This window comes from Phasianus colchicus, chromosome 2 (genome assembly GCF_987193195.1).
Source record: "Phasianus colchicus chromosome 2, bPhaCol1.hap1.1, whole genome shotgun sequence".
In the NCBI taxonomy this organism is placed as follows: domain Eukaryota; kingdom Metazoa; phylum Chordata; class Aves; order Galliformes; family Phasianidae; genus Phasianus; species Phasianus colchicus.
In genome coordinates this window covers 80,356,896-80,369,174 of record NC_143437.1, presented here as the reverse complement: position 1 = coordinate 80,369,174, position 12,279 = coordinate 80,356,896, and the positions used below count along the sequence as shown (strand labels likewise).

Here is a 12,279-nt window from a genome sequence, read left to right as displayed (position 1 = left end):
TTCTTTCAGTGACTTTTTTTTCTAAACTCTCTAACTCCCATTCAGTTGAACACCCTCTTCCTTCCTGTAGAAATGTATAACTTTTTGTCATGAGATTAGAAAATATGACAAAAATACCATCCTAAGAATGACAAACTACATTTTTCTGAATGTAATAAACTTATCAAATATCTCACTAGTATACATTTCATGTATATGCATACACTACAAATGCAAGTGTCAGTATACATATCCAAAAAATCCAAGCCAAACAGCATAAACATTAACTACAGAATACTTGACATCAGGTCTTAATTCATGTTATATCATGTAGACCATAACTGAATATATGTTAAACAACAGAATAAGTTTATCCACTGAATTAAAATTTAAATTAATTTTCCAACTTTTTTTTCTAGAAGTATTATATCATAAATCTGAACTTCAAAAAACAACAAAACACACTTTCTTACCATAGCCTTTGTCACTGTTTTCCAAAAGTTTCTGGACATAATATTTTCTTACCAAATTCAAAATTGAAGATGAAAAGAACAAAAATCCTGAATGGTATTTTAAAGTGTATGGAGAGTAGAAAGTCCATTCACACCCAGAAAGATTTCTTTAAGAGGGTTCAGCTGAAATGTGCAAACACAGTACGCTAAATGTTTGCCATCTAGTCTGTATCACTGCGTAGATTCTAGAAAATGTCTTAAAGAGTACTTTGATTCTGTGTAAGTGTGGGATGTACTGTCCACAACAACATTATGCATACTTTTCCCTTACATAATGTCCTGGATACAATGAATAAGGTCAGTACACACTAGATTTACCAGTAGGAGTAATGGCAGCATGGAATAAATATTTGGCATAATTAATACATTTCTGTTTCTCCCATTAACTGTTACCAAGGGACGCTTTAAAGCAAGAGAACTAAACATAATAAATACATAAGTTTTGATGTAGGAAAAGGCAAAGGCTAGTTTACATCTTGTTCTTTTAAAAAGTACAGATTTCATTTTAAAAGAGTACAAATTTCAACAATAAGGTTATTTAATGCCTTTCTTTTGATCTTAGAACAATCACCACTCTGTACTTCATCCCACATACCTCTGACCTGCAAACTGAGACCAGATATCTAAAGTATTTGCTTTTTTTGTAACAACGCCTGACATCTCAAGATACATGAATATATATTTACAAAGATACAAAGAGATAAAATCTCATTTAAACAATTTGGGTTTGAAAATGGGATCAGAATTTAATGTGTCATATGTTTTACTCAAATGCAAATTCCTTTAAAATAACTTTTATCTATACATATATTTATACAGATAAAGAGAGATGGTGAGAGAATCGAAAGAGTGGAGGGGAGTGACACTACTAGCTAGATTCTATCTTTGTTTTCTTATGATTGTCTCATACCTTAAACATCTATGCTGGAATTTTCTACATGGGATCTCAGTTTCTGACTTGGGTTTTTATTCAGTTGGAGAAAATTTATTTCGACAAAAAATTCTTGCTGCCTTGCAGTAAAGACTGCAATGGCAAATTCTTCTAAAATTAAGATTAAATAGGTATACATCATTCAACTCATTCGGCTACTAAATTATTTTAGTAGTAAATAACAGAAGAATGAGGTAAGAATATACTGCCTGCAAAAATTAAAGGATAAAAGAGAGAAAAGGACAGAATAAAGCTTGCTTTTGCTAACTCCTTTTTTGTTTGTTTGTTTGTTTTTTTAAAGAGAAGGGTGTATTTGAGGAACTGTATTTCTACTTTTTAAATTACTTTCAGAAATAAATTTTATTTCTCACAAAATCATAAAGTTCTTAGAGTTGAAAGGGACCTCTGAAGGCCATCTAGTCCAACTGCCCTGCAATGAACAGGGACACTACAGCTAGATCAAGTTGCCCAAGGTTTGATCCAACCTCGCCCTGAAAGTCTCCAGGGATGCGGCATCAACCACATCTCAGGGCAGCCTGTTTCAGTGCCTCACCACCCTCACTGTAAAAGACTTTCTCCTCATATCTAACTAACATATCTAATTCTACCCTCTTTAAGCTTGAAGCCATTTCCACAAATGCTATCACCACAGACCCTGCTGAAGAGTCTGTCCCCTTCTTTCCTGTAGCTACCCTTTAGGTACTGAAAGGCTGCTATCAGGTCACCTCTGAACCTTCATAGCATTTTTAAGCAGTACTATCTAACGTAAGTGTGAGATAGAAGTTTTGGAAGCAAGCTGTAATTGAATCAACTATTTCTCATTCACATTTGTAAGTTACAAAAATTACAAAAGTGGCAATATCTAACCATTTGTAATGACTGACTGAAGTAAGTAGTGAGGTAAGTAGAGTGGAAAATTCATTACACTATGTTGTTTAATATGATTTCTTGAATTAAAAGATTATAAATAGAATATCCCTGATCAAACATTCAGTCTGTAATTAAAATGTTTCCACAAAACCCTAATCGCACAGAAGTCATATTAAAATCAAACTGTATGCAACAGTGTACTTCAAGATTTCTCAAATGATCAGCCTGCACACACATCTTTTGCAGATTGTTACAGCTGATAGGGAAAAAAAAAAGAAAAAAAGAAAGAAAAATAGATGAGCCAATACAGTACGAATCTGCCCCCTGGTGACAAACTAAGAAAAACCACTATATCTGCAAAGTCCATCAGAGAAGACAACTAGCCCAGGAATATCAATGAGGAAAGGGATAAGCAATTCAATTAGTATTGGAGACACTTGGATGTAGCATAGAAAACGAAAATTATCCAGTACTCTCCTCTGAAAGACTAGGGATGTTTCTTTGATTCCAACTCTACTTTGGAACTCAGATTGCAGTTTAAAAGATTCATCTAATCCAATAGAGATTCCTATGCTATAGAAATCTATGTCTGAGCTAGGAATCTAAATTCTCCAAATAGTAAATTGAAAGAAACAGGAGAGTTGATGGAGCTATTTAACTCAGGTATTTATCTAAAAATATCTCAAATAAATCATACCTTAAAAGTGCCTATTCCTCTCTATTAAGCTTAAAAGAAGGGCAGACCTCTAGCTCAAAAGTAGACCAGTTCTATAGTCATCTAAAGGGAAGTGATGAATCTCACTGTATGTGATTCTGCAACAGAGGATAACCGCATTTCTAACTTCGATAGAAGAATTTTAAGGCATTAGAGGCTGTGAATAGCTCAAAGATCAACTTTTTATGGGGCAGGTAGCTGTAACAATTTTATTTCTATAATAGTATTTATAGAAAAATCTTATCTCTGAGGGCCAGTAATTTGAGATTTTATATATATGTGTGTGTATATATATATATATTTATATTGTTCTTAATAGTATCTTACTTCATCCATATATTTTACAAACATTTGTCTGTACTATAAATATTATTACAGCTCTTTCCTAAAATACAAAGTAAGGCAAAGTGCTACTTCTCTAATTTCATAATAAATTGTATAAATAAATTACCTAATTTTCCAAAACATTCTCCAGTTGGTCCTGATGATAAAGACCTTGATTTGTATCTTCTCCTCTTCCTGTAGTCTTATCTCAAGCATTTTTCTCTTCTCAGCTTGAGCTATGCTGTTTCCAGTTCTTCAGATTCTTTGCTTTCACAACGGAAAGAGTTGTTGTATTCAACAGCTCCTGTCTGAGACCTAAATGGATTACCTTCATCACCTTCTTTCAAGATCTTGTATTAGTGCTTAATTTGAAATTGAGCAAAGGAGAAAAACAGGGTTTTTCTCTTACAGTTGACTGCTCATTCTCAACCTCCTGAATGGTACAGTAAAGCAAAAAAAGTAGTAATCTAAGGGTTAATTTATCTCACGCTGACAGATGAGTTTACCTTGCAGAACTGACACTTTGTTGTTAATGCAGGTAATTGCTTATGGTTTTGGACCTACAAAACAACACATTTAAAAGCTGCATGATTGCTGTAAACTATGAGTATTGCACCAGACACACCAATAAAGAATTAAACATCTTTCCCCAGTAGCCATGCTTCAAACAAGGGCAGATGGTAGATCTCTAGGAAACTAACTTACGCTCTGCTGCAGCAATATATCCACAAAATTTTACCTCTGAAAGAGAAATTTCTGAGTTCATTCACCAAAGCCAAAAACTGTAGCTATTTCTTAAAATCGAGTAAATATCAAAATGCCATTACAGTGTTCCAAAGCAGTCCTCAGCTATTTTATACGTACACAATTGCCATGGTGTTATGGCTTGCAAACATCCTGCAAACAACACTTACGGAGTATAAGAACATCGAGAAAATCCTTGTGACCCGAAAAAGGCAAATATTGATTTTAGATAAATACCTTACTTATGTGCTTACTTGATTCCCTCATGCCTACCTGTGAGGCAGGATATCATTACAAGGGCTGCTCTGAAAGTAGTGCCTCCTATCTTATAACGTTGGCCCATGGTGCCAGAGGCAGATGTTGGTGGTGTAACAGCAGAGGCGGAATGTTCCCAGCAATCGTCCATTCCATTCTGTTGCCTTTCAACAGATGGCAGCAACGGGGCAGTCTGACAACATGGCATCTGACATGGAAACGTGTAGGAAGCAAAGGTGTGGAATTAAATTCCTCCATGTGGAAAGAAAATGGCACCCATTGACACGGTGGTGCATTTCAGCAGCGCCAACAGCGCTCCCTCTGCTGGTGCAGACATTTATGAACGCATCATGCAGGCTCTTGTTCATTGCTGGTGCAAATGTACAGCTAATGCTTGTGGCTACGTTGAAAGATAACATTTTGTAGCTGAGAATTTCTTCTAGCTAACTGTGTCATTCTGCTGTAGTTTCCATGGAAGTAAACAGGAAGCATTACTTTCAGTGCTAGCTACACACACGCCCACACACACAGGCGCGAGGGCCGGCTCGCCCCTCCCGCGCTCTGCCGAAGGAGACACGAAGCGGCGGCGCGCGGCCGCGTGCCCGAAGCCGCCCAACGGTCGCTCCCTAACGGCCGCTTCCGAGCGGGCGGCTGCGCACCTGTGCTGTAGCCTCGTCCCCGCAGGCAGGAGGGTGTCAGGAAAGCCTAGCGTTAGTGTCTCCCGACAGGTGAAAGCTAGTCTCTCTGGGCTAGAAGAGTTGCTTTCAGTTTTTCACACAAACCAAGGCTTTTCCGTTCTCTCTGGATTCATAAGTCTCCCCCAGGGCAACACTGGGAAGATGTTTCACAGTCCTGCTTCCAATTCTGCTTCCTTCAGAAAGTTGCTTCCAGTATGTAAGTAATCATTTGTGATGAAATTTTAAAAAGGAATAACAACCAAAACTGCACACCGAAAGCCCATTAAGGGAAGAAGGATTTCACCCTGCAGACCCACAGTGCTGATGAGCTGATGGAGTTGCACTGATGCAGTTCCACTGCAGTTAGTTGAAGCACATGGCTCTGGTTTAGAAGGGCAAATTATATGTTCTTATCTCTGAACTTTGTAACGTGGGTTGAAGGCATATCGACACATTATAAAGAATGTTTTTACCGTTTTTTTTTTTTTTTTTTTTTTTTTAGTTTAGAAGGCAAATTGTTAAGGAGGTCAAATACCCCTGTTTACTGTTCTGATCACTGGAGAGAATTTGAAAGACTCTAATTTCCCTGGGTGTAACAGGGAGCTAGGTAACTTCATACCCCTGTTCACAGTATGGAAAACTGTTCCGGCCTGTGCTCTGCCCCACTGGCTTTTCTGAGCTCACACACTTATATTCTTCAGGCTGTCCGTCTCTTTTTTTCATCATTATGCTTTTCCTTTTTTTTTTTTTTTCCTTCATGTTTTGTTTCTCTATTTTCAATCTGTGCTACTTCTCTGTGCCTACCTTAACCATTATCTAGAAGAAAGCTCATTATTCAGCCCTTAAGATTCCATGCATTTCATTTGTTTTCACCTCAAAAAATCTTAACTTCCTCCCTTTCCTATTTTAAATGCAGATTAACAAGTAAATGTGCTCCTTCTAACAAAGTTGAATCCAGTCTTGCAAAGTATGATTACTGTCTTGTAATGTCCTTGAGAGCCAGACAGGGGGTATTGGTTGAATAGTTCCTCCTTATTATTTCTCTGGGGATCTATTCAGTATTTCAGACTGCTACCCACTTTTAGTTGGACACACTGTCTGTTATTGTCCATATATTGTTATGAAAAAGCAGATTCTTCACGGATTTGCCAGTCATCTCATTCTTGAGCATCAGGTTTCTTTAGATCTAACAGTGCTAGAATACCAAGAGTATCTACCTGCTTTGATGCTAACAACTGTCAGGACGTTAATCAGGGCTTCATTGTAGATTTTACAAAGAAACTGAATAAGGAAAATGTATGCTAGAGCCCAGCTGAGCAAATTGATGGTATTTCTCTAATTTGTTTCAGAAGTATTTCCTTCAATTGCATTTCTTGTTTTTCTTCATTATGTTATTGTTTTAAAATCCTCTCCAAATTAACTGATTACCATGTGGTTTGCCAGGGTTTTACATCAATGGTACATAAAATGTTTCAAATTCTAAAAAACACAATTTAAAGTTATGGTAAATTACCAGGGACATCAACTTAATCCTCTTAATCTAATCCAGAAAAAAAAAAAAAAATAGGGTTTCATTCTCTTGAACTGCAGTGCCTAAATCAGCATCCAGAATGAGAAATTAAAACTCATGAGTTGGATGCTGAGGTGCTTTCTGCTGTGCCCGTAATGAGATATTCTAGGTTCTCTGAGATGGTTCTGTATCAAAAATATCTTCAGTGTAAAGTGCAAAATCAATGTTAAGGTGGCCCGAAAGTTTGACTGCCTATTTTGAGGTCCTTGGTACTTCTATGTAGCTGCCTTCTCTGAAAAACGATCCCTTAAAAGTTGAAAAGTATTCCTGTATAGTATTTTTTTTTAAGAAATATGAAATGTTTCCTCCTCTGATTAACTACCTTTTATATTTTCTGTATATCTGGGGAAATAGATAATTGGTGTAACTATAAGCATGCCAAAAATTTACTTGCAACCAGAATTCCTGCTAATGGTGATGTTGTAAAAGCAGCTTGCATGAAAATTTCCAGTAGTATTTATATACATGCAGTATTTCTATGAGCCACGTTGCCTTAATTTCCTTTAAAGGCACATATACAATTTTCCAAGTTCTTGTGTAGTTAACTTACCTGTTAGACTGAGGTTCTATTTATGGAATAACATAGCACATTCTCCAGCAATATGTCGTCTTTTTTTCAAAAAAAAAAAAGACAGACACAGGAGGAGACAGTAAGGTTGCTATGGGAACCTTAGCTCTAAGTGGTCTGGCTTTTGTTGGCTTAAAATCTCAAACATTGTGTTGCATTAATTATGTTTTTGCTGAGGTTCTTTGCACTGAAAATGAAATTTGTTGGATTGCTGTTTCAGTTTTACATATATGTGTGCAACATTTTAAAAAACAAAATGACTTGTGTTAGCTAATGGAAAAAGGGCAGAATGTGTCTTTTTATCTAACTGAATTACAGCACTGAAGAAAATATACTCAATAGGGATTAGGTTTTATTCATCTAGCTAAATTTCAGCTATTACTACCCTCAGTTACTGAATATGGCTCATGGATACTAACAAACTAATGTAGAAGAAAGCAGTGGGAGAGAGCTGCAATAAAAGGCAGGAATGGAGTAGCAATTGTCAAAGGAAAGAGTTGGAGAAATCTCTGCTGGAAGCATGGGAGGAATTTTTGGTACTGGTTTTGGTAGGGGGAAAGAAGCTGAAAATAGAAACTAAATAAAAAGAACCACAGATAAACATTTTGAGGAATACTGGGAAGAGAGCTTGAACAATAACAGACAAGAAGCTGAAGGATTGCTTTTAGTGCAGGGGCTACAGGGAGAAGTGAGACAAGTGGATAAAGAGACTCTAGAAAACAAGGTGAGTCTGTCTGGTGAAGGAGAGATGACAGCAGATGGGTTGCTGCTAAATAGAGTGATGAGGGCAATAATGAGACTCAAAATGAATGTCCCCAATTTGTGAAAATATTGTTAATCGTATCCTGTTAATTATAAACCATAAAAACATATTAATATATTTAAACATATTTAGCATATATGCATATCTCTCCAGAAGTAATGCCTCCTATTTATTTCCATGGAAACTAGAGCAGATACGAAGAGCACAATAATACTATTTGATAGAGCAAAGTCTCAGTTAGAAAACACTGTTTTTTCAGTGTAGAAGCATTCTATAGCATTAAATATCTTCCCAATACTTTTCTAGAATTGTTATTTGATAATTTTCCTCTTAGAAAGCTGCTTGTAAGTAATGAATGTGATTTAATTTTCCTTTCTTAAATTATATTACTTACTCTTTAAAAGATTATATTTTATTTGTTGAAATTTCCAGAGAACAATTACAAGTATTATCCATCCTTATGGGTGGCACAGTGTTTGGAATTTTTATGATGACAACTGATACAGCACTCTAAAACTTTTTGATGCTTTAAGCTTCTGTACTACAAGACAGCAAATAGAACAGATGTTTGTAGTAGGTATGCTCCACTTTAAATGTCATCATATCATATGGTAAGTAGTTTAAACAGTCTGCTGAAATTTCACATTGTTTTAGCAACCATAAATCCTCAGTCAGAGTACATTCATCTTCAAACTGACGAATGACTGTAGTTCATGTATCTATTTTGTTTAAAAATGAAGAAGACAGTCCTCATGTTCTCATACCCCTTTGTAGAAATTTACAGAATTCTTTATATTAAAATAAGTAAATCTAATTTCATGTTGAAGAGTTTGAAGAGTTTTATCAAAAAGAAATAGAGATAATGGTCTTCATTAATATTAAAAGCAACAGCCATTTTCTTCTGACTCTAAATAGACTAAGTAATATGCTTACGTATGTTCATAATATATTTACCTACTGCTGTGGACTTCATGCTCCCAGAGAAGATGAATAACTACCAAAGTAATTGTCATGAAATTTTAACAGAAAAAGGAGTGAAACATCTAAACCAGTCTAATCCACTGGAGGCAAATCACACACCTATTATGCCTAGAGTAGTTAACATCTCCTTCACTCTTGACAAAATCAGAAATTATATTAGTGACATTTTTATGTGACATGGATGTGTCAAATAGAGGGATCTCCAGGGATTTCCAGAATGGAGCAACCTGACCCAGTGCATTCCAGCCTCTTGGCTTCCTAACAGCTATATGTGACTACTAAAAAAACTTAAATAACGGTACCCATTATGAATAATACACCAGTGACAACCAGAGTCATTTAATTTTTATGCATGTAGCTACTGTGATAAGGGATGACATATACCTGGAATGAATTAATCAGATGGACCCATAGTAAAGACACTGTTATTTATCAAAGAGTGTAAAGGCTTGGAAGATCTTTAAAGTTAAACAAGCAAACAAACAAACCAAAAAAACCTTGAAATCAGACACTTCATGAACAGCATGCTAGCAAATACTTCAGTACTGACTGTGAGTTAGCAAATCTCCTCCCACTGAGATGTTTTTGTGTGGTATAAATGTGAGCACGTGAGGCAACTCCATTTTCTTTGAACTCTCCTGTGTCGGGGCCCACATAACTTCTGTCAGTCAAAATTCTCTACTCTCTCAGGGCCAAGGCTTTATTCCACGAACATATCTTACATCTGATTTCACAGTGATTATACATGAGCTAATTTGGATATCCATACAACTCTGGAGAAAACTTCATCTTGCATAGAGCCTTTCAGACATTCATCCCATCATTTGACAATTACAGATCACAGAATTACAGGGGTTGGAAGGGACCTCAGGAGATCATCGAGTCCAACCCTTCTGCTAAAGCAGTTCCCTACAGCAGATTGCACAGGTGGACATCCAGATGGGTTCTGACTATCTCCATAGAAGAAGACTCCCCCATCTCTCCAGGCACTGTTCCAGTGCTCCATCATCCTTACCATAAACAAGTTCTTCTGCACGTTAGAACAGAACTTCCTATATTCAAATTTTAGCCCATGGCTCTCTAAATTGCTACATGTATGTCAGTAATTCATGTGGACCTATGTTATTAAAATATACTTCCAATAAAGAATGTAAATACTATCTTCAGAAATAGCAACAGACATCCACAACCTTCTGACAGATGAAATAATGCCACAGAATGACATCCTTCCTCTTGTGAGTGAGATGAAGAAGACTGAGAAGAGCAAGGGCTTAAGCTTTGACACAGATGTCAAGGTCTTCTTATGCATCTCTTGGACTTAAATTCCAATTTCCTGTTCCTGAGAATAAACAGAAAATTCTGATGTCAAACTACAGTTTTGTACATCTTCAATGGAATTGTTGGCATACAGGATAACTAGGGAAAAAATGCAAATGATAATGACTGTAGTAAGACTTTATCCATTGTCCTGTGTGACATCTTAAAACTGAACTAGGAAAAACAGGCTGAAAAAAATGGCAGTTTTTCAGTGGGCCTGAGAAAGGCACTTGATTCTGTGCTGTTTTGTCCTAGCCAGAATTCTGCTAGCATTTTCACTGTCAGACCACAAGTGTTGTAAGCCCCTAATGTAAAAGGATTGAGTTTGTAGCAATCTGGAGTGATTAACAGAAGTGGTCTAAAAGATAATATGTAGTGGAGGCAAGTAATCATAGACTTCAGAAGGAGAAATCAAACAAACTACTCCAAAATGAGATATAACTGGCTAGGGAACAACAGAACAGAAAAGGAACAAGAAGTTACACTGGATTACAAATTGATGATGATCTGTGATTTTGGTGAAAATGTTTTAGGCTATGTTAAGGGGACTTGAAGTATGTCAGAAGCAGATGACAGTCAGTCTGCTTTACTCAACTTTAGAGAGACCTACATTAGTACTGTGTCCTGTTTTGAATGTCCCACTTTAAAATGCAGGCAAGTTAAAGGGACTCCAGGGAGATTAAAAATAATAAATGAAGGAAGGCTGAAGGAATTGTAGAAGAGATAAGACTGAAAAACGTAACTACTTTCTCCCACTAAATAAAAGTTGCTTGATGATCTCCAGTTAAGGTAGAAGAAGAAATTTACTCATAGACAAGATAATTCAGGTTAATACTAGGGAAAAACATCATCTGTGGATACTGAAGATCGATCATAAACTGAGATTTTTTAAAGGCATACACCAGAGAAACGTAAACTTTTTAAACTTAGCTGTCTGCAGGAGGACAAACTAAATGGTCCCTTTACATCTTTCAAATCCTTATTGTATGGATTCTGTTCTTTGCAGTGTAGTTATTGCCACGTATATTTTTACTGGTTCCACTCCACAGATGAGACTGAATACAGTAAAAGCACTGAAGTACACAGACAGGAACATCCAACATCACAGTCCAGATCTCTCATCAATTTTGTGCAGTGGGAACAGACTCTTGGAGGTTCTTCTGATGAGAGGAAAATTTGTTAGAAACAAACTCAATGTCTTTGCCAGCATCATATGAATACATATGCTGACCATTGGTAAGATGTAGGTTTTTTTTTTTGGCTTTGCTTTTATTCTGATTATGACACAACCCCTTGTACACAAACCTGCTTTTTTGTTGCTTTTTAATATGTATTTCTGCTTGTATGCATACAGGTTAATATTTGATGTTGTATGTGTCCTGGATGTAGTTTAATTTTAGAAATACAATTAAGATACATACAGAAGTTCCCTACATATAATCCAGTACTGTTTGGGGAAAGACTGCCTTAATTGCTCTGAAACATAAGTATTCTTAAAGCCTTATGGAAATGGGCATCTCATGAAACAGGCAGAGGAAAGGTGATCTTCCCCCAACATGTGTGATCCTGCTGAAACAATTTCAATTACATATTTTCTGTTTATAACACACATTTGTGTTATTGGATAGCTCTACCAACTTAAAAATCTTGAGATTATTTTTGAAGCATCTCTGATGATTTCAGCTGCAAGTCAGCAATTACTTTTCTAATGGGTGTGAGACCATTACAAAAAAAGACCATCAGCAAGTCTTGCTTTGTTAACTGACAATTACATACACTTGCTTCCATGTGCAATTGTGAGATTTTTGTGTAATTTAACATGAAGAAAGATTCCATATTTATTAAATGTGCTTAAAACTACTTTAAAGTTGACTTGGGCATATACCTTTGATTTGAAAAGCAAGAGATTAGAGAATGAATCTGACATTGTACATGTATACAAAGTATGTTTTGGATGTGGGATGTTTTTGGATGCCTTAAGTAACAGTTTGTGCTTTCATTTTTATTATGGTAAAATTTTCTATAATTTTGTTTTCCTGATTACGTAGTCTTTGATTTTTATTTTTCATGACA

General features: G+C 36.1%; 2 protein-coding genes across 2 annotated transcripts in view; one reads left to right on the top strand and one right to left on the bottom strand.

Annotated features, from left to right (window-relative positions):
• FILIP1 (filamin A interacting protein 1) overlaps nucleotides 1-4,839 on the bottom strand; it is a 127,210-nt gene extending 122,371 nt beyond the window's left edge. The window contains exon 1 of the mRNA XM_090136124.1: nucleotides 4,349-4,839. The gene's annotated coding sequence lies outside the window, so the exon portion shown is untranslated. The remainder of the gene's footprint in view (nucleotides 1-4,348) is intronic.
• Nucleotides 4,840-4,932: 93 nt separating this feature from the next.
• Nucleotides 4,933-12,279, top strand: part of SENP6 (SUMO specific peptidase 6) — an 82,725-nt gene continuing 75,378 nt past the window's right edge. Inside the window, exon 1 of the mRNA XM_090136130.1 lies at nucleotides 4,933-5,224. Coding sequence (XP_089992256.1) covers nucleotides 5,170-5,224 — 55 coding nt within the window. The 5' untranslated portion in view covers nucleotides 4,933-5,169. The remainder of the gene's footprint in view (nucleotides 5,225-12,279) is intronic.